At 51.1% G+C, this 20,201-nt stretch overlaps 1 protein-coding gene and 1 long non-coding RNA gene across 2 annotated transcripts in view; one reads left to right on the top strand and one right to left on the bottom strand.

Annotated features, from left to right (window-relative positions):
* Window positions 1-6,157: 6,157 nt before the first annotated feature.
* Window positions 6,158-10,419, bottom strand: LOC139037499 (uncharacterized). Its single transcript, XR_011490362.1, has 3 exons — window positions 10,130-10,419; window positions 7,772-9,626; window positions 6,158-7,028 (listed from the first exon to the last, which is right to left on the bottom strand). It is a non-coding gene; the product is annotated as an uncharacterized lncRNA (long non-coding RNA).
* A 162-nt stretch (window positions 10,420-10,581) lies between these two features.
* DHRS3 (dehydrogenase/reductase 3) overlaps window positions 10,582-20,201 on the top strand; it is a 48,767-nt gene continuing 39,147 nt past the window's right edge. Inside the window, exon 1 of the mRNA XM_020898272.2 lies at window positions 10,582-11,705. Within this exon, the coding sequence (XP_020753931.1) occupies window positions 11,511-11,705 (195 nt within the window). The 5' untranslated portion in view covers window positions 10,582-11,510. The remainder of the gene's footprint in view (window positions 11,706-20,201) is intronic.

Below are 20,201 nucleotides of genomic sequence, written 5' to 3'. Positions count from 1 at the left end.
CATAAGAAATGCAGATTCGATCCCTGGGTTGGGAAGATCCCCCAGAGGAGGGCATGGCAACCCACTCCAGTATTCTTGCCTATAGAATCCCATGGACAGAGGAGCCTGGCAGGCCGTAGTCCATAGGGTCACAAAGAGTCAGACACAACTGAAGTGACTTAGCACACACACATGCACACTCACTCTTCTGATAGTAAATATATATACTTCCATTTGTTTGTTTTCTACTTGTTTTTATAAACTAATCAGGGCAGTATGCAATAGGTCACTGAAATAATTGCCCAAGCAGGGCTTTTCAACTGCAGAGCCAGGGCGGTCAGCATCCTCTCTGTGTGAATCTGCCTCCTGGGAGACAGCAGACCAGACATGGCAAAGGAACCAGAGGTCCTGTGAGTCTGGACACATGTGCAAAGCCAGGGGCCCTCTCCTCTCTCTCCTCACCTGAAAACAGGATCTGGGCTTTCTTTGTCATCTTTGGACATCCTCAGGATAAACGGCAGAGATGTAGTAAACCTCAAGGGAGGTTCGTTGCTGAGAGAGAATGAAGGGTAGTCACCAGGATCCTGACTTAGACCCTGCAGGTTTTGCCTTCTGCTGGAATGTTTATCATCCTACAGTCTCAGGCCACTTACCACTTGGGGTCTCGGTGCCCTACTTGATGGGACTGAATGAGAGAGAAATAGCAGCAGGGTGTGGCAGGCACTCAGTAAAGGTCTGTGAGATGTGATGATTTCCATCTATCATTAGACTCTCATGTCTTACTGGTTTTTGTTTTTTTAAAGGTTTATAAAATAACATTTATTTCTTAAAAGTCAACATGTGCATAATAGGAAACCAAAAAACACAAGAAGCAAAAAACAAAGCCATTTATAATCACAAGTGGTTTACCATTTGATGTGTCCTTCTAGGTCTCATTTGTGTATTTTCACAACTAAACACCCATTTTTATGTAATTAAGATCATACAGTTATGAATCATGCTGTTTCACATATCATGAATATTTGCCATTTCAAAATCCCACAGCTATGAGTATTTTGATAACCAAGAATACACGACACCAACTCAATCTGGAAAGAAAAAAAAATTTTAATTTAAAAACAATTTTTCAGTAATACCTTGATCTAATACATTGAATTATTTTATACTTTGTGCTTACTATTATTTACTGAATTGACTTTGCTTTCACTTATTTAAATAAATGATCATTACTTCTTACAAATATTGAACTTTGCTTTCCTCCTAATGAAAAAAATTCAGTGCACTTGGTTTCTCCAATAGCCCTCTATTTCTTTACAGTGGATGTTAACTTAGGTCAGTCCCTATGAATACATTTCCAGAAAGAGGCCAAAAACACAGATTCTGCTTTGCCGAAGCTCATACCTCATTTATTTCTGGGGTCCTGAGAGACTGATGTTTGCTTGATGGCGGTGGAAATAGTCAACGACAGTCTACAGATAGGGTCTGGCCACTACCCTTTTGTGTGCTGCCTACAAGTCTAAGAATAGTCTTACATTGTTAAATGGTTGGAAACAAGAATACTTTGTGAATGTATGTGAAATTCAAATTTCAGTGTCCATAAATAAAGTTTTGGACTTCCCTGGTGGTCCAGTGGTTAAGAATCTACAGGGGATATGGATTCGATCCCTGGTTCGGGAAGACTCCACATGCCACGAGTCAGCTAAGCACATGAGCTGCAACGACCAAGTCCGAGTGTTGCAGCTACTGAAGTCTGCATGCCTAGAGCTCGTGCTCCACAACAAGAGAAGCCATCGCAATGAGAAGCCCAAGCACTGCAACGAAGGGTAGCCCCTGCTTGCCGCAACTAGAGGAGGACCCAGCGCAACCAAAAATAAACATTTTTTAAAAAATAAAGTTTTATTGGAACACAGCCATGCTCACTAGAGAGGGTGTATTATAGCTCCTTACATGTTGTCTATTTGCATGTAAGGCGCTATAATACATATAACATTATTTACTATTGCATTATTATATACACATATACTATTATATGTATAATACATATTATACATATAATATACATGATACATATAATAGTATGTATAGTAAAAGATATTTACATACTATCTATTTACATGTCATCTATTTACATATTGTTTATAACTACATATCATCTATTGCTACCACAGCAGATTTGATATTACAGCAGATGTTTTATGTTCGGCAAAGCCCTCAACAAAAAAGGTTCAACAACTTCTGGCCCAGGGTAAGGAGTTAGCATTCCTATGGCCCCCGCTCTGGTTTCGGGGAAGAATTTTTACTCATAGGCCACTCAGTTACGCTCACCTTTTTTACCTCCCCCACCTCCTGCCCCAGACAGGGTTAAAATGGATAACCCCACTCACCCTAGATAGTGTGTTCTTTGGGGACATGAAACCAGGAGGAAGAACACCTAATGGGCGCCCTTTTCCTGCCAGACATCGGCCCACTTAAAGACATCATCTCACTCACAGACGTAGAGAACAAACTTGTGGTTGCTGGGGAGGAAGAAGGCTGGGGGAAAGGGATAGGGAGTTTGGGATGGACATGTACACACTGCTGTATGTAAAGTGGATAACCAACAAGGTCCTACTGTGTAGCACAGGGAACTCTCCTCAATGTTATGTAGCAGCCTGGATGGGAGGGGACTTTGGGGGAGAATGGGTACATGTGTATGTATGTATATGCCTGAATCCCTTCCCTGCTCACCTGAAACTATCACAACATTGTCTGTTAATTGGCTATACGCCAATGCAAAATAAAAAATTTAAAAAACAAAGATATCATCCAGTGGGTGGCAAAATTCCCATTTCAAGGATGATAAAACTGAGGCTCAGAAAGGGAAATAATCTGCCCAAACTTGCACAGCAAGTAAGTGGCACAGGCTGGATTGAAACACAGCCTTGCTAAGTCCAGAACTATCCTCACACCAATACCTACACCCTGGTTTAGAACTATTTGACCAACCAGAAGGCAGAAGGAGGCAGGTGATGACTGCTGGGCAACCCCCTACACCCACACCCACCCCTGCCCCCACCCCGGGCCTCCACCCGAGCTCTCTTGGGTTACACCCCATGCACCCCACCCCAGCTGTGTTCCTGCCACATTCCCAGCCTTGGCTCTCGCCTGCATTTCCACCCAACCCTGGCAGCCAGAATAAACACGGCCTGCCCCAGCGTCCACTCACATGGAGCCCGAGAGCCCACCTCCCTGGATCACAGCCTGGGATTCGGGACAGTGATGCAAAGGACAGTCTGCGGGTGTGTGCGGACAGTGGCCCTGGACCGGCCAGGAGACGTGCATCCACAGACAACACTCACCTGTGTGGGGGTGGTTTTCCTGGACTGAAATCAGCCATTCTACCTGCTTTTTTTTTTTTTTTTAATGTATCCTGTCCTATTAGCCGAGCCTCGCGGAGGAGAAAAGGGGCCCTCTTGGCACATTTTCCGCATAAGAAAGAGGAGGTATTTTATGAGGTCTCCAGCCTCTGCAGACTGTGTCCCCTCCCCACAGAGAATCTCGTCTAAAGGCTGCTTTCCACTCTCGGTCTCCTCTGGCCAGGCAGACAGCAGGCCATCTCACCCTGTTTCTGTCCCCCTGAGAGTCTGTCCCCATGAGGTGCCCCCCAAGGCAGCCCATCTTAAACTTCACGGAACACTGGTTTCCGCTCGACCAGAGAGTCTTCAGTCCGACTCCTCAGTCAATACTGCCAGCTGTTCTGCATGGGGCAAAGTCTCCAGTAGTCAAAGAGAGTCGTGTGTGTGTGTGCACGCGAGTCTGTGCGAGTGTGCATCTCCATGGGAGTGTGTGCATCTGTGTGTGTCTGTATGTGTCTACTTGTATATGTCTGTGTGTGTGTGTCTGTGTGTGTCTCCATGTGAGTGTGTGTGTGTGAGTATGTCTGTGTCTGTCTATTTGAATATGTCTCTTGTTTATCTTTGTGTCTGCCTATGATTGTGTCTGTGTGTGTTTGTACGTGTCTGTGTATTAGTGTGTCTGTGTGTGTCTGTGTGTGTGTCTGTGTGTGTGTCTGTGTTTATATTTGTGTCTGAATGCCTGCGTGTATCTCTGTGTACATGTGTCTCTGCATATGTGTGTCTGTGTGTCCACGCCTCCATGCACCAAGTTACAGTTTGTGAAGCTGCGCTCAGAGGCGTGTCCCTCACAGAGCAGGACCTCCGAGGAAGGTCCCCGCTCCGGGCCCCGGAGCAGCAGAGCTCCCAGGTGTCACCGTCCGCCTGGCCGTTACCTGGCACCAGGAGCCGCCTCACACCTGAGCATCCCACAACCGCCTCACCAGTCACCCTGCCCCCGCTCGTGGCTCCCGCAGGCTGTTCCAGACGCTGCCTCTAAACCACAGGGCCCATCACGTCTCTTTCTGTCCAGTCACACTGAAAATGGAACCTGCAGTCATCCTTGTTCCAGGGGACCCTGACTCAGCGCGTCTCAGACGCCAGCGTGCACTAAAAGGACGTGGGGATGGCAGTAAGTAAAACGCAGAGTCTCTTTGGGAGGTCTGGGGAGGGGCCTGGGAATCTGCACTTCCCACGAGCACCCAGGCAACACCAGGCTGCAGGTCTAGGAACTCGGTGAGCACAGAGACCTCGGGTGAGCTACCCTGCCCACCCCTCCTCCAGGGCTGCTCCAGCCCAGCAGGCATCCTCCCGTCACAGAAATTCTCTTCACTCAGATTTCCCTGGGGTTCACCCCTCACTCCTCTAGGGTCTCTGCCCCTGCGCCGCTTCAGAGTGGCTTTCCCAGCCACTCCATGAACAGCTAGCAAACTCCTCCATCTGTCTGTTCCCAACCCATTCTCTCCTCTGCCTCTCACCTGCCCTCACCACTGTGTCTCCCCACCTTGCCTGTATTCCTCATGGCACTCTTCACCTAGCAGTGGGGTAATGCCAGCCCCATGAGGCAGAGCCTGGCACTCAGTCACCGCGCAATAATTATCTAGTGGATGAATAAGTGGATGAATGAATAAATGCATGAATGAAGGCACACATCTGCAATCTTTCACCGCTTTTGCTCCCGAGGTCATGTCCCAGCAACTCTATTTCCTTATTGGTGGGGCAGCAGGTCACCTCGTGTTTTGTTATGAAACACACGGTCAGGACGAAATGGCTGGTTTGAAGGTGGGGACAGCAGAGCTTCAGCCCATACTCACTGCACAGGTCACATGCCAGGCCCTGTCCCTACCCTTGAGAAGCCCCCAGTGTGCTGTGAGATACAGAGAAAACCAGCAGTTACAGCGCAGTGTCACTGCACTGGGAGGTAGGAAAACACAGGGGCCAAGAGCATAAACCCTGGGCCAGCCTTGGCAGGGGGAAGGGGGCACTGGGGACCGAATGGGGCAGTTGGATAGTGCTTCCTGGAAAAAATACTGCATCAGCTAAAGGAAACCTTACAAGGTGAGTAGGGGGCTTACTCGGCCAAAGAGTAAAGGTCCTGGAGCAAGTGTGCTGGCGGGTGTGGGGGTGGAAGGTAACCAGGCGAAGTGAGGAAAGCCCCAGCAGAGGCCAGTCCTCGAGGCCAGTCCAGAAGCCCTACTCTGGGGCCATCCAGGAACACTGCTAACGTAAGCCCTGCATCTCGTTTGTGGCTGAACTGGCTCGTCAGCACGCAGGCACCACGCCCCCATAGAAACAAGAGCTGGCACTTACTGGGCTCTTGGTACAGGATTTTATTAGTAGCTAATCCCATCCTCACTGCTGCCCTCCCTTTATAAATGAAGACACTGGAGACAGGAAGGGGGAAGTGCAGAGCTGGCATCTGAACCAGACTGCCAGACCCCAAAGCCAGAAGCATCGCCCTACTGCTCCTCTCTGACACATTCTGCCTTGTCCCCCACTCCGTGGCCCCTACAGGTGGTGGCCAAGAGGGAAGGACTCCACAACCAGCAGCTGACTAGCTGACTGGAGGTTCCCCCTGCTCCTCCAGCTTCCGGTTGCTTCCCTGTTAGGTGTCTGTGGAGCCACCAGCCCACAGCAGGCCATGGGTGAGGATTCAGTGCCAGGACACATCCCAAGGATAAAAGAGGGAAGAGCTTGCGAGGTGGCAGGAGAGGTGAGGAAGGCTTTGTGAAGGGGCTCTTAATAACCAGGGGCCACCCTGAGGCTGGGAATGATTGAAGGCAAAAGGAGAAGCGGGCGGCAGAGGGTGAGATAGTTAGCATCACCGATTTAATGGACATGAACTTGAGCAAAGTCCGGGAGTACTGGAGGACAGGGAGGTCTGGCATGGTGCAGCCCATGGGGGTTGCAAAGAGTCTTAGTGACTGAACAACTGAGAGGCAGCACTGGGAAGTTCCCAAACACTGGCCAACACACACATTTCGGGGCTCCCACCCTAGGATGTTGGCCCAGGACATCTAGGCTGGGGACCCGGGAATCTGCGTGTTGACAAGCTCCCCAGTAGATCTTATACATTCTGAAAGACATCCACAGATAAAGCCAAAAGAACTGAGCACTTGACCAGGGTTCAAATCCCACCTCCTGCTCTGAGCTACATGAACCTAAGTGACTTTCTTAACCCTGTAAGCCTCAGATAAGCAGAAGGCAAGGCTTGAAACCTGTTTGCTTTTCTAGCTCTCCGCTGGGATGGTGATAGGGGAAGTTCCTGGTTAAAGGACTACACAAGAGCATTCATGTGCTTGGCACTGTGGATGCAATGGGGGTGGGGGTAAATTCAGAACTGGGGCTTAACAGAAACACACTATTACATATAAAACAGATAAACAACAAGGGCCTACTGTATAGCACAGGAAACTATATTTAACATCTTGTAATAACCTATAAAGGAAAAGAACCTGAGACAGAATATGCACGTGTGCTGGATCGCTTCAGTTGTGTCCAACTCTTTGCGACCCTATAGACTTCATTCCACCAGGCTTCTCAGTCCATGCGATTCTCTAGGCAACACTGGAGTGGGTTGCTATTTCCTCTTCTAGGGGATCTTCCCAACCCAGGGATCAAACCTGCGTTTCTTGCATCTCCTGCATTGGCAGACAGATTCTTTACCACTAGCACCACCTGAAAAAGAATATATATATATATATATATATATATATATATATATATATATATATATAAATTGAATACTTAGTTGTACACCTGAAACATTGTAAATCAACAATGCTTTTTAAAAAAAAATATGTATAACCCGGGGAAAAAAATGGGACAGAGCCATAGGAGCACAGGGCAGGTACAGTGTGGTGGCCCATCCAAGGCCAGCAAGTTCCCCTGCAGGTAACAGGGCTGACTCTCTAGGGGGGGCCCACCTCTAACTGTGAGCTGCTGGCTCTGGGCTGGAAGGCGGCTCCAGCCTGCCCTGCTGGGTTCTTGCACCTCCCGTGCCTGCCCCACACCAGGAGAGCTGAGTCATGGAAAAAGTTAGTTCTTTGGGCTACAGTTTACCTCCCTCCTCCATCAAGCCTACAAAGGCTCCTTTCACGTTTCCAGGAGTGGAGAGAAAACTGTGGGGCCCTCTCCCAGGCTGGGATGTGAAATTTCAAACTTTACCCTGGAGTTAAATTCCCCACCCCCGCTCCCAAGTAAGGGAGGAGGGGGTACCAAGAGCCAAAAACACAGGTAGGAGGAAGTGGGAGAGGAGGGGCTGGGGTCGTATCCCATTTAGTTCCTACTGAAGCCAGGACACGGGGACCCTCTGGACCAACTCATTGGCCTGTGCATCCCCCAGCCCAGGATGCCCCCCCCCCCCTTGCCTCCATCTTCCCTGGGAAGTTAGGGGACATAAAGGAGGTGACAGACACAACCTCTCTGGGAAGCTGATGATGGAAGAGGCCTGAGTCCACAGGATGCAAGGCCGGTAAAACTCATATCCTGAAGGTGGAACAAGTAGAAAAAAGGTGTCCCATTCCCAACCACAGTTCATCTTTTAGGGCTACCTGACATGTTCCTTTATGGGCTTCCCAGGTGGCGCTAGTGGTAAAGAATTGACCTGCCAATACAAGAGACAAGAGACATTGGATCCATCCCTGGGTCAGGAGGAAGCCAAGGCAACCCACTCCAGTATTCCTGCCTGGAGAATCCCATGGACAGAGGAGTCTGGCAGGCTATATAGTCCATAGGCTCACAAAGAGTTGAACACAACTGAAGAGACTTAACACGCACACACAACATGTTCTTTTATACTGTGATTTCACTCTAAACCTGATGTTTGGGAGAGGTTAAGGGCAGCCCCCTGTGTGACCTTGAGTTGAATGAGTCACTTACATTGCTGAGCCCAGTGTTATTAATACATTGGCATTGTGATGACCACCCCTGGAGACTGTTTCAGAGATGAAGTCAGAGTACGTGTAACGGTCCTGATACGCTGAAGGTTAATTTGGGTTCTCAACCCCGTTCCCACTCAAACTCACACCCAGGGCAAATGTAAGTGGGACCTAGAGGTCTCCCAGCTGATCTGGTATCTGAACAGGGTTGGCTCACCGGTGAGCATCAATGGATTTCAGTGAACACACTGCTGGGTTTAAGAGTTGCTTCACATCCCTGTGTTTCGATAACCTACTCCACACAGCAGCGAGTGTGTGGGGAAGTGGAGCTATGATCCTTGCGAGCCTTTTTAGGCTGGAAGTGTTCATCTTAGGTGGGGAAAAAAGCCTGCAAGGAAAAGGATGCCTGGTAGGATAGCGGGAACACTGGAGACTGGAGACTTGGGCAGCTTGGAGGCGCAGTATCGTGTCCACACCACTAGGCGGCGTCGAGGATAACAGATGAGAACAGGCTGCGCGCAGGGGTTTCAGCGCCAGACTTTCCCAGTTGTGTTGGCAGGCCCCGCAGACACCCGCCACCGCTGGGTGGGGAGAGCCTCTCCAGGGTTGGGATTTCTTTCCCATTTTTACAGACCTCCTAGGTGGGAGGAGGCCGTCATGTTGACCAAGTCCTGCCGTTAGCCGTGGGCTGGGAGTCTAGGAAGGCAATGGCCTGCCTTGGGGTCCTCTTTTTGAAGTGCTGGAGGGAGGTAGGAGGGAGCCTGGTCCTCTCCTCCTGCCAGAATAGGGTGGGGTGGGATGGGGTAGGAAAAGGAATCATGTCTGGATCTGGAGCCCTCCTTCCTGCACTACCTGGCAGACCGGGATAATGATACCCCCCCTTGCAAGGTCAGTGGAAGGATTCAGTTTCAGAATCGAAGCTCTCAGTGTAGGATAGTCTGTCATCCAGCCACACTCTTCCTACCCCTTCTTACTCTTCCAGCGGGCGACATAATGACTTCCCAAATTCACCTGGAAGGGACATCCACGCGGGCAGAAGTTCTCTCCAGAGCTACAAGGTCTTTGCAGCCCAGGGAGGAGTTAAACCCCCAGCCACCGCCTCCCCAAACCAGCTTTTCTCCAAAGTGACATTCTCCCCGGATCCTCAGCAGATCATTAAACGTACTGATTCCAGCACACCCAGCCCTGCTCAATCAGAAGGTCTGGGGGTGAGGCCCTGCACTCCTCGCCTGAACAAGCCTCTTGCTGGAGAACCGTTGGCCCAGATTACAGGGCAAGCTCCCTGGCTCATCATCCTCTCTTCCTCCAGGCCTGGGACCATCAGGGGCAGCAGGAGGCAAGTCCGATCAGTGATTTTCACTGGCGCTGCTTTTTCGTGACTCACCTCCCAGACTTCCTGCAACAGACAACTCTAAATAGCTGGGTCCCACCCTCTAGCAGGGGAGACATTCTGGTTGGGAAAAAAGCAAGAAGTTACAAAGTGGGCCCACCCCACCCCGCGGAGGGCAGCCCAGGGAGACCCAAAGAGAGAAGTCCGCCTGCACAGCATGGCGGGGGGTAGGGTCGGGGGCGGGGGTTTGGGGGGGGGTATCAGGTTTAGCAAGTTTTGTTTACAGGCGTTTGTTAGGGAAATTGCTGTCAGTCAAGGTAATTCTAGCCCAGATGAGCAATAAATACGCTCCCAGCTAATCTTATGGGGATTTTATTGACACCTCGGGGGCAGAGGTTCCCTTACCCTGCCCACCCCCACCCCCACCCCTCAAAGCAAAACCTTGCTCCCCAGCTGTTCCCCGCCCCCGCCCTTACAACACGACGGACTCGGGTCAGACTTAGAAAGTGCTCTCTAAGTGAAGACAGGAGGCTTCTGAGTAAGGGTCAGAAGTGGCTTCCTGGTCCTACCTGGAGGCAGGGGATGATCAAAAGACCTGAAATAAACCCTGGGCGACCTGATGGATCAAGGCAAGCGCAAGCTCCCCCGGGTCTGCCCGGCAGGCACACACCGGCGGTCACCTGGCCCGCAGGCTTCCCTGCTCTGGGAGACCGAGCCCCAGGCCAGAAGGCATGTCTCGAGGAGGGAGTCGGTTGCTGGAGTCGGTTCCAGCGTGTGTGAGTTACTGCGGCTAGCCCTCAGGGACACCGCCGGCAAGCCCCTGCTTGCAGCTAGGGGAGCCGGCCTGGGGAGAGCGGAGCCTCTGCGAGCCCGTGTGCGCGCCCGGGCGCGCACCCCGCCACTGCGCAGGGGGAGGGGAGCCCGCGGCAGCCACTCAGAGGAACCGTAGCGAAGCCTCAGAACAACTTTAACTGTCAATCAGACTTAATGGGGTATTAAAAAAAAAATGGGGGGGAAAAGGGCCGCCCTCTCGTTCTGAGCCGCGGCTGTCCCGGGAGCGAACGGATGAGGCGGCGCAGACCCAGTCGTCAGATCCACTAGCGCTCCGCACCCGGGCCCTCTTCAAGTTAGAAAGGACAAAAAGAAGGCAATAAATGCTAACAAGGGAGAGAGAGGGAGCCGGATCGAGCGGCAACTCCCAGCCTCTGCTGGAAGAGAGAGGGAGGGAGGGAGTCGGAGAGAGCGGGCGCGCGCGAGGGCGAGCCATGCACGTAAAGAAACTGACACCCGGACCCCCCACTTCTCCTGCACGTTGCTGGCAATCAGATCGCGTTTAAGCAATTTCCTGAGCCCAAGAATAGCAATGAGTCTGGAGACTTTCGCGGGCTGAAATTGGGAGCTCCAAGCACTTTTTCCCCCTACTTTTTAAATTTTTTTCCTGGAAAGGGGGTGGGGGGGCGCTACAATTTGGAAACTTTTTTTTTTTTTTTCTCTTAATCTTGCACTTTGAAACCGCGGGACTGTAGCAGGGTGCGCGCGTGTGGTTGGTGCTTTTTTTTTTTTTTTCTTTCCCCTGCCTAAACTCCTCTGTCAGCCTGTAAACATTACCTGAGAATTCCCCAGCCGAAACGGCTGGCTGCCGGGGCAAGAAAGTTCTTGTTAGAACTTTCCACCTCTGGCTTCCCCTCCACCCCTCTTACTGTCCCAACCTTCGGAGACGCTTTTTCTCCTCCGGAGGATTTATCTTTTTTTTTTCCTCCCCCCTCTTTTTCTCACCCGGTGCTTGCTTTGCATTTGGGAAGAGGTGATTTCAAGAGTGGCCAGGTGGGACGCCTCTCTGCCCCCTTACTCGGTTTATTTATTATTGTTTGGGGGTGTTTTGTTTTTTAAGTCCTGTTTTGTTCGGTCTGGGGAGTTTCGCCCCTGCCGCCCGGCTCCGCGGCGCGGAGGATGGTGTGGAAACGGCTGGGCGCGCTGGTGGTGTTCCCTCTGCAGATGATCTATCTGGTGGTGAAGGCTGCGGTCGGACTGGTGCTACCCGCCAAGCTGCGGGACCTGTCCCGGGAGAACGTCCTCATCACCGGCGGCGGCAGAGGCATCGGGCGCCAGCTAGCTCGCGAGTTCGCAGAGCGCGGCGCCAGAAAGGTACCGGGACCCCGCGAATCCAGAGGGGTGGGGGCCGGAGGCGAGGGGGGCCCAGGGGACAGGGGTTGCGCCCACCTGCTGCCGCTGCCGCTGCAGGAACCCGCGCCCAGGGTCTGAAAGTCGCCGGCCGCCCTACTTCTCTGCGCCACCCGCGAGTGCTGAGCTAGTTAGTTTCACCTTGTACATTTCCCGGGCAGCCGACTGTCTGTCTTTTTTGGCAGGTCCGGAGCTGCCCCGCTCCTTTGGGATCTGTGGCTGGCTGTTCACCCCCACCTCGAAACTTAGCAGACCCACCCGTTTCCCACATTCTTCCCTCCCAAAGGAAGGTGTTGCGTTTTTTCCTCCCCTCGCTTTCCCTCTTTGCCGCCACCCCTGGTAAGGCAGGGTGTGTGCGCTCCTGGGTAGAGCGGGGAGCCGCCTGCTAGCTGGCGCTTCGTATTTTCCTTGGCAACCCGCTTCCCAGCCCCAACCTGGACGGCTGCGGCTCTGGAAGCTGGGAAAGAGTGGGTACTCGGTGTGATTTGAAAAGAGGGAAGCGGTGGTGGATGTCTAGCCTAGCCTGATAGGCACTCGGAAGCCAGGTGTTCCGAGATCTAGAGAGAGGGGACAGGGGTAACCAGCAGCTGATCAAGAGACCTTGTTCTCACTTCAGTGCTGCCTCGGCACACCTCCCCCACCACCACCCAAATACAGCCTGGGAGGGGATTCCTCCCCACCAAGAGGAAAGGTGGCACTGTGGTGAACCACCCCTCCCCCCTTCCAACTCTCAAGCCCTGCCTTTAACTTTTTGGTAGTTCCAGCACCTCTTCCTCCAGTTTTCCCAGACCTGGTGCCTAAGAGTGGGGAGGCTGAGCCAGCTGTCACCAAACGCCAACCCAAACCAGGCTGACTCACCCAGTGACTAGAGCAATAGAGAGATTTGAGGCCAGCAGGCTGGGCTGTCTCCAGCCAGCCTTGTGAAGAGGAAGAGCAAAAACAGGGAATTAGTTTGAAATTTAAACTGCTGTGAGCGAGGGGGGTGAAAGGGCCGGCAAAGCCAGCTGATCTGACATGGAGCCACATACCTAGGGGATTAAGTAAATATGTACTGTAGAAAACCAAACCTGCATGTAATTCCAGGTTGCTTTTGTTTTGTTAAATACTGCCCTGAGATTTACAATTCCTCCGGGGTGGCTCTGACTGGGACTGAACTTTGGAGCCTGAACTATCAGCCAAAGCCGATTGCCGATTAACTCTTCCTTCCCTGGGCGGCATTTAGAGGGAGGTGATGGTTGTAGGTTGGGGGCTGTCAAGGCTGAGTGAGTTAGCTGGGGTCGACTGTCCTCCGGCTCCTGCTTCTCCTTGGGTGGCTTGGACAGCTGCTTGACCTTGCAGTTGGAAGGGGAGTTCAGAAGTGTTTTTTAACCCTTGGACACACCGAAAAAGGAGAAGCAGAAGTTGTTCTCAGCAGTTTCATTTCCTTGGGGGTGATGCCCCCCACCCCCTACCCCTGTTATGAAGGAGTGGCAGATGAGGGTGCCCTTGTGGGGAGGGGAGCTGTAGGGTTTGGGACAATCGCGTGTGATTGTCATTCCCTAGCTGTCTGCATCCCACAGAAACTTTTCTTCTGGCTCTTCCAGCTGGCCCAAGTCCTGGGTCTCTTTCACTGCTCTTGTAACTGGTTGCAGTAGGCATATGAAGAACTCTTTTAGTCAATCTGGAAAAACTTGACTGACTATAAACAAGCCTAAATTGAAAGAAGTGTATGGCATTGGGGTGGGGGAGGGGCAGAGCAGCACCATACACTGGGAACCATGCCCCACTGAATTTGAAATGGGTACCTTCTTCTGAAGAATAAACCCAAGACCATTGAGTGATATGTCTTAATTGGTATCTGGTCACCAGAAATAGGAACCAGGGGCCCTATGAACCTTCCAGTGCCATTCACCGCGGGTTCAGTCCTCAGACCAGTCAGAATGACCAAGAGCCCTCCCTATAACTTGTAATTATCAGACCAATTACTGGAGCTGCGTTTTAATGAGCCTTAGGCTCGCTGTCATGGTGGGGAATTTAGAATCAAGGTTTCTTGCCTGAATCCATCTGGGGCCCAGTGAAAGGGCCTTGGGACCACTCCCAGACTTGGGAGTGTTTGGGGGACTGGTGGGCTTGGGGACACAGGGATGAGTGTTGTGGAGTGAGGACTGTGGGGGAGATGGCTGAGAGAGTTAAGTGGATGGTGGGCTCAGGGTGGTTGAGGAGCCGCTGGAGAGAGCTGGGGAGCATGGCGCGCACCCACAGCGTGCAGTGATGTTAGGCAGGCCACCTCCATGGCCCGCGTGACCCTCCTCCCCTGGGTGGAAGTAGAGGCAGGATCCAAAGGGAAAAGCCCCCCTAGAGAGAAAGAACGGAGGAGAATCAGAGTCTGCAGATTGCTTGCATTTCCGAGAGAGGTCCATTAACTTTGGGGGGAGCAACAACCCAGTTTCCAAAAAACAACCTTGAATCAAATGATTTGGTAATATTTTTGGGCAGTGGTGCCCCTTAGGCTGCAGAGATGACCCAAATAAGGGTTTTCCTTAAAGAGACCTAAAGGCACAGAAGTTGGAAAGTTCCTCTCCTTGAGATATCTCTGCTTACCCACCTTATACGAGGTTCACCCGGACAGGGCCAGTCATGGTCAGAGTCTTCAAGGCAAAGACTCTTGCTGGGTAATTGCCCATTACAACCTCTTTATATTTGGTGTGTCCTTCTGGAATTCCTTCCATGAAAGCATTCATAGAGCTTGGGCTCACCCCTATACCTCCGAGGCTCTGGGTAAGCTAGTGGTAGACCTAGCCTCTGGTTTTTCACTTTGACCTGGTTTTAGCAACAGTCCCCTGGAGGACAGAATTGAACTGTTTGTTTGAAAGTATCTGCAGGGATTGTTCCAGCCTCTGGCCCGGTAGGAGGCAAGTGGCTGGATTAGAGCCCTGGGCCATGATGGCAGAACCCCTGAGCAGGGGCCCAGTCCCTTCTTGGAAGAGAGAGCCAGGACTCAGGGACCCATTTCACAGAGCCAGTATGAGGACTGGTTCAGAGTTGCACCTGCTTTGTTGTTATTGAATTTATAGTCCATGGGTCTGTAGCCCTTTTCTTAAAGCAGCTCACTAGAAATAGGCCCTTCACCCAGACTGGTGAATCACATCCATTCAGCAAATCCTCCCCATCCTGGCACTGGGGCAGGCCCAGGCCCAACTACCCTTGACAACCACCTCAGAGAGACCTAGTCCAGCGAACCTGCCCGAGGTGTCTGTCAAGGGTTCAGTGCAGTGCTGGGCCTGGAGAGGGGTGGGTAGAGCAAAGAAGGCTCAGAGACGTGGCCAGGTGCTTAATGTCAAGGCACAAGCTATAGTGTATGTTTCCTGTAACTGCCATAACAAATGACCCCTAAGTTGGTGCCTTGCAGCAATAGAAGTGTATTATCTCACAATCTGGAGGTTAGAAATCTGAAATCTGGGGGTTGGTGGGGCCCCCCTCATTCAAAGACTCCAGGGAGAATTCTTCCTCCTCCTTCCCCCTCCCTCCTCACTCCTGGTGGCTCCTGGTTGGCATTCCTTGGCTTGTGGCAGCATCACTCCCATCTCTGCCTCCTTCTTCACATGACTGTCTTTGCCATCTCTCTGTGTCTGTGTCTCATAAGAACACCAGTCATTGGATTTGGGCCCATACGAAATCCAGGATGGCCTCATCTTGGGATCCTTAACTAATTACATCTCTGAAGACTTTATTTCCAAATGAGATCACATTCTGAGGTCCTGGGTAGACATGAAGTTGGGGGGCTACACTACACAGAAGGCTTCCCAGGTGGCTCAGGGGTAAAGAATCTGCCTATCAACGCAGGAGACACAGGAGACGCAGGTTCGATCCCTGAGTTGAGAAGATGCCCTGGAGGAGGAAATGGCAACCCACTCCAGTATTCTTACCTAAGAAATCACATGGACAGAGGAGCCCGGTGGCTACAGTCCACGGGGTCGCAAGAGTCAGACACAACTCAGCATAGCACAGTACAGCACACTACACAGAAGCAGCCCAGAGCTATTCATCTCTAACAAGAGTGCATGGAAGGCTTCCTGAAGGAGGTGGCATTAAAGAAGGTCAAGAGTTTCAACCAGAAGAGGTGGGGAAGTGTAACCCACGTGCAAGAAACCACTGGTGAAAGACTGTGCACCTGGCTGAAACTGGGGATGGTAGGCAGAAGGGAATGAAAGAAAAATAGTGTTGAAGGGATAATTTGTGTCTCACACTCTGAGTTAGGCCAATACTGATGAGAATAGGAAAAAGAAGAAAGAGGAGAGAAGGGTCCAGACAGGTAATCTTGGAACCCAGAGTCATCAGGCCAAAGAAGCTGCATTAAACAATTGATGTGTAGAATGCAGCCTTTGCTGGGAATTTCTAGGAAAAGTACCAGGTTCTCATCTGATGCCATCTGGGAGCAGCAAAGGGCTACCTGTCCTACCTGTGGCATCTAGGAAATTCTTTCAGCGTGCAGCACCTGGTCCTTGGGTTTCAAACAATGGGCTTTACAATTTGGACTGTCACCTGAATAGACAAACACCTCCCTTTTACTGCCCCACCCACTTCCCCTGGGGAACAAAGGTTCCCACATCTGGGACCACACCCCTTATGACCAGGCTCACCTGGGTTCTAGACCTGACTTTGCTACAACCCTGGAAAAGTCACTCCCTTCTCCAGGCTGCAGCTAAGAAGCACGCCTGCAAAAATGAAAGGGGACGCAATGATCCCTAAGACCCTGGCATGCTCTAAAATTCTGTTACGGCTCCTGTTAGTAGCTTCCCTAGTAGCTCAGATGGTAAAGCATCTGCCTGCAATGCAGGAGACCTGGTTTCCATCCTGGGCTGGGAAGATCCCCTGGAGAAGTAAATGGCAACCCACTCTGGTATCCTTGCCTGGAAAAGCCCATGGACAGAGGAGCCTGGCAGGCTACAGTCCATGGGATCCCAAAGAGTCGGACACGACTGAGAGACTAACACACATGGTTCAGCCATCTGAGGAAAGTAACCTCGTGCCAAGCTCTCTGCAAAAGACATTTGTCCTCATCACTGCAGATCCGAGCCTTTTGTGCTATGCATCAGATCCCACTGAATGAAAAAGCAGCAGCTCAGAGTTGGAAAATATGCCCTCAGTCTGTAGACGCCTCACAACCATTTCTAAACCCCTTTAACAGCCACCAGGTAGCCGGCTGTGTGATTTATTTCAACTCTTGCAGGAGATGTTAATGTTTTCAACTTGTGGCGAAGGGCCCATTTCCCAATTCACATGTCAAGTGGAACTTGCAGGGTTTATCCTAAAATCAGAGAATGCTCCCTAATCTGGAAATACTGACCCTGGGTCAGGACGTCCGTGGTCCATCTACCTGGGCATCTGCTCATTCTCGGGCAGACTCCAAGCTCTTCTGAACTTTCTGCTTTTCAGAGCCTCGGCCACTGGTTTATCCCTGCACAGAGCCCTTCCAGTCTCTTTATCAAAATAGTTACTTTCTCTGTCCCACCTTTATCTTGTGATCTGCTGAGAAACGATTCTTACCACTTTGAGAAAATGATCTTGGCCATATTGATGACAAGGGAGCCAGTAGCCATCCTTTCCCCCCAAGGAAAGAGATCCAGTTGTTGTCCTCACTACAACTTGTCCCTGGAGTCCTCATCCCAACCTGCTACTCTCAAGAGCCCACATAGTTCTGGGCACTCGGGCTCGAATGGTTCCAGATCCAACCTGTTCTTCTGTATCCTCAGGCTGAAGCATGACCGTAGCTAGAATGTTGTAAGATGTTCTACTTGCTTCCTTTAGAAGACAAAATCTTAAAAGGCATGAAGTCTTAGAGTTCCGGATTCTCAGCAAGGGAGTGTTAGGGGACTTCCCTGGTGGTTAAGACTCCATCCTTCCACTGCAGGGTGCACGAGTTCAATTCCTGGTCTAGGAACTAAGATCCCCTGTGCTACATGGCACAGCCAAAAAATAATTTTTTAAAAAATTATAATTACAATTTACAAAATTTTAAAAAAGAGAGTGCCAAATACAGTTTAGCACATGAGTGGTTGGTGGGAACTCATTCATTCATTCCACAAATGTACAGCACACCCTATGTGTGCCCGGCACTGTTTTAGGCATAGAGATATGGCAGCAGGGAGCAAAGCAGACCCCAGTCTCCACCCATGTAGAGTCGGCAGTTTGGTGAGGGAGACAGATAAAAACAGGATGCAGAAAACAGCCCGTTACATCACAGTAAGGAGGAAACAAATGAGGTCCAGTGACAGACAGTGACCGGATGGGAATGGAGGGAGCAGCGTTCCAGGTAGAGGGAAGAGAGAGGGGCTCAAAGAAAATGTACCTGGGATATTTGGGGAGCTGGGAGGGGGCCGTTGTGGCTGGAGCAGAGTGAGGAATGAGGGCTTTAGTGTCGGGGTAGGGGGTGGGCGAGTAATGGGGGAGGGGAGCAGAACAGGAAGGGGTGGGGTGGGAGAGCAGGGCAGGGCAGGTAGGGCCCACAGTCTCTAGAACCGGCTCTGGCTTTGGCTCCAAGTGGAGCTGGGAGCTGTTGGCAGGTTCTGTGAAGGGGAGTAGAAGTGACATGATCTAACCTAAGTCTCCGCCAGGTCACTTAGGGAGTTGGAGTTGGGGGGGTGGAGGGGGTGGCAGGCCAAGGGCAGGAGAGGGGTTGGGGGGCTTCTTGGGCTCCTCTAAGTACACGAGACCAGACTTGCCTGGCTCCCTTCTGAGGTCATTCTAAAGCTTGAGTCGCCTCTCAGCTTGGTGCTTGGATTTGAGAAGACACTGCTGTTGGTATCTTTAGTCCAATGGAAGTGTGTGGGCTGAAGGGAGATCTAGGAAGGCTGGTGTGCCCCTGGAGGGATGGGTGCGAGTCATCCAGGACCCAGGCCTCAGAGTCTGCTGGGGAGACCCCCGCTCTGCAAGCCGTGATCTGTGCTTGCAGATGCCTGGAGTGAAAAATGGTGACACGGCTCTGAGGGAACTGTGACTGTGTCAGATTCATTCCTCGATTTAGGCAGCTGGGCTTAGGGCTGCCGCAGGGGGCCACCTTAACAAGGTTCTCTCTGGTGGCACTTACGTCCTGGTATGATGATCGTCTCCAATAAAGCCCCCGATGCTCTGGAAAGAGGAGTCAGCTCCAGTAAGATGACTTTAATGGCAACAGAAATTTAACTCCCTCTGCAAAGAAAATGAAAGCAACTGTATTGTGCCCAGAGCAAAGGAGACACTTTTCAGTTCTACTATGTCGAGGGAGCCCAGGAGCATTGTGGGCAGTATCGGTCAAAACTTTGAGAAGGTCCCTGAGCAACTGGGGGGCACCCAGGGAGCAGGCTCTGGATGATAAGGACCAGAAGCCATGACTTAGGTGGGATGGCCAATCCAGAAGCGTTTGGATGACTGCTTCAGGGGCTGGAGGCAGCATCGGCCGCCTTCCAGGTGGATGGAGGTCCGCGTGAGGCTGGGGCCCAGGAGCACCTTCCTGCCCTCTGGAGCTTTTCTGGGGTCAGCAGGCTGCAGTGAGGGAACTCTGGATTCCTGCATCAGGAGAGGTTGGGTTCTGGACAATCACCTGGGTCCCTTCTACCCCACTGATTCTGTGAACCTTTGTTACTAGAGTGATGTCAGTGACCCAGACAGAGTCAGGGGCCAGGAGGAAGAGAGGCCACCAGCATCAATCAACCAATGCTCAAAAATTAAAAGAAGACAGCCCTTCTCAGCCTGAGCTCAGCGGGGTCCTTCAGCGACTGGGTCGTTCCTTCGGGGGATTTTTCAGGATGCTGAGGAGAGGAGAGGAGGAGGAGGGAAGGTGCAGGCCAGGCCTGTGTTCACATCCTTCATTCTGATCATCAGTCATAGCTTAGACCCGAACTGGATGCTGAGGGCTTCCTTGGGCTCCCCAGACAACATGAGACATTGGTCCATACCCTGCGTGACTGTGGTAGCCTACAGGACTGACTCCACAGGGCTTTTTCACATTCATTGTCCTGTCTAGGCCCAGAGGCAGTTGTGATCAGCAACCCATTGCTTTTCTTCTTTTCTTTTTTCCAATTAAAAAATAATTTAAAATTTTTATATCCTTTTTAAAGGTTAATTTCCATTGACCATTATTACAAAATGTTGGCTGTATTCCCCGCGTTGTACAGGACATTCTTGAGCCTGTCTTATACCCAATAGCCTGTACCATCCTGCCCAATGGTGGTTACTCCTTTGTTCTCTATATCTGTGAGTCTACTTTTTTTGTTGTTATATTCACTAGTTTGTTGTATTTTTTAGATCCCACATATAAGTGATATCGTATAGTATGTGTCTTTCTCTGACTTGTTTGACTTGGCATAATGCCCTCTAAGTGGGAAAATTTCATTCTTTTTTTATGACTGAGTAATATTCCAGCATGTGTGTGTGTGTGTGTGTGTATGTAGATATAGATATACACCACATCTTCATCCATTCATCTGTTGATGGACATTTAGG

This window comes from Odocoileus virginianus, chromosome 11, assembly GCF_023699985.2.
Source record: "Odocoileus virginianus isolate 20LAN1187 ecotype Illinois chromosome 11, Ovbor_1.2, whole genome shotgun sequence".
Classification (NCBI taxonomy): domain Eukaryota; kingdom Metazoa; phylum Chordata; class Mammalia; order Artiodactyla; family Cervidae; genus Odocoileus; species Odocoileus virginianus.
Note: the sequence above shows the minus strand (reverse complement) of the source record. Positions and strands in the feature narration are given on the sequence as shown.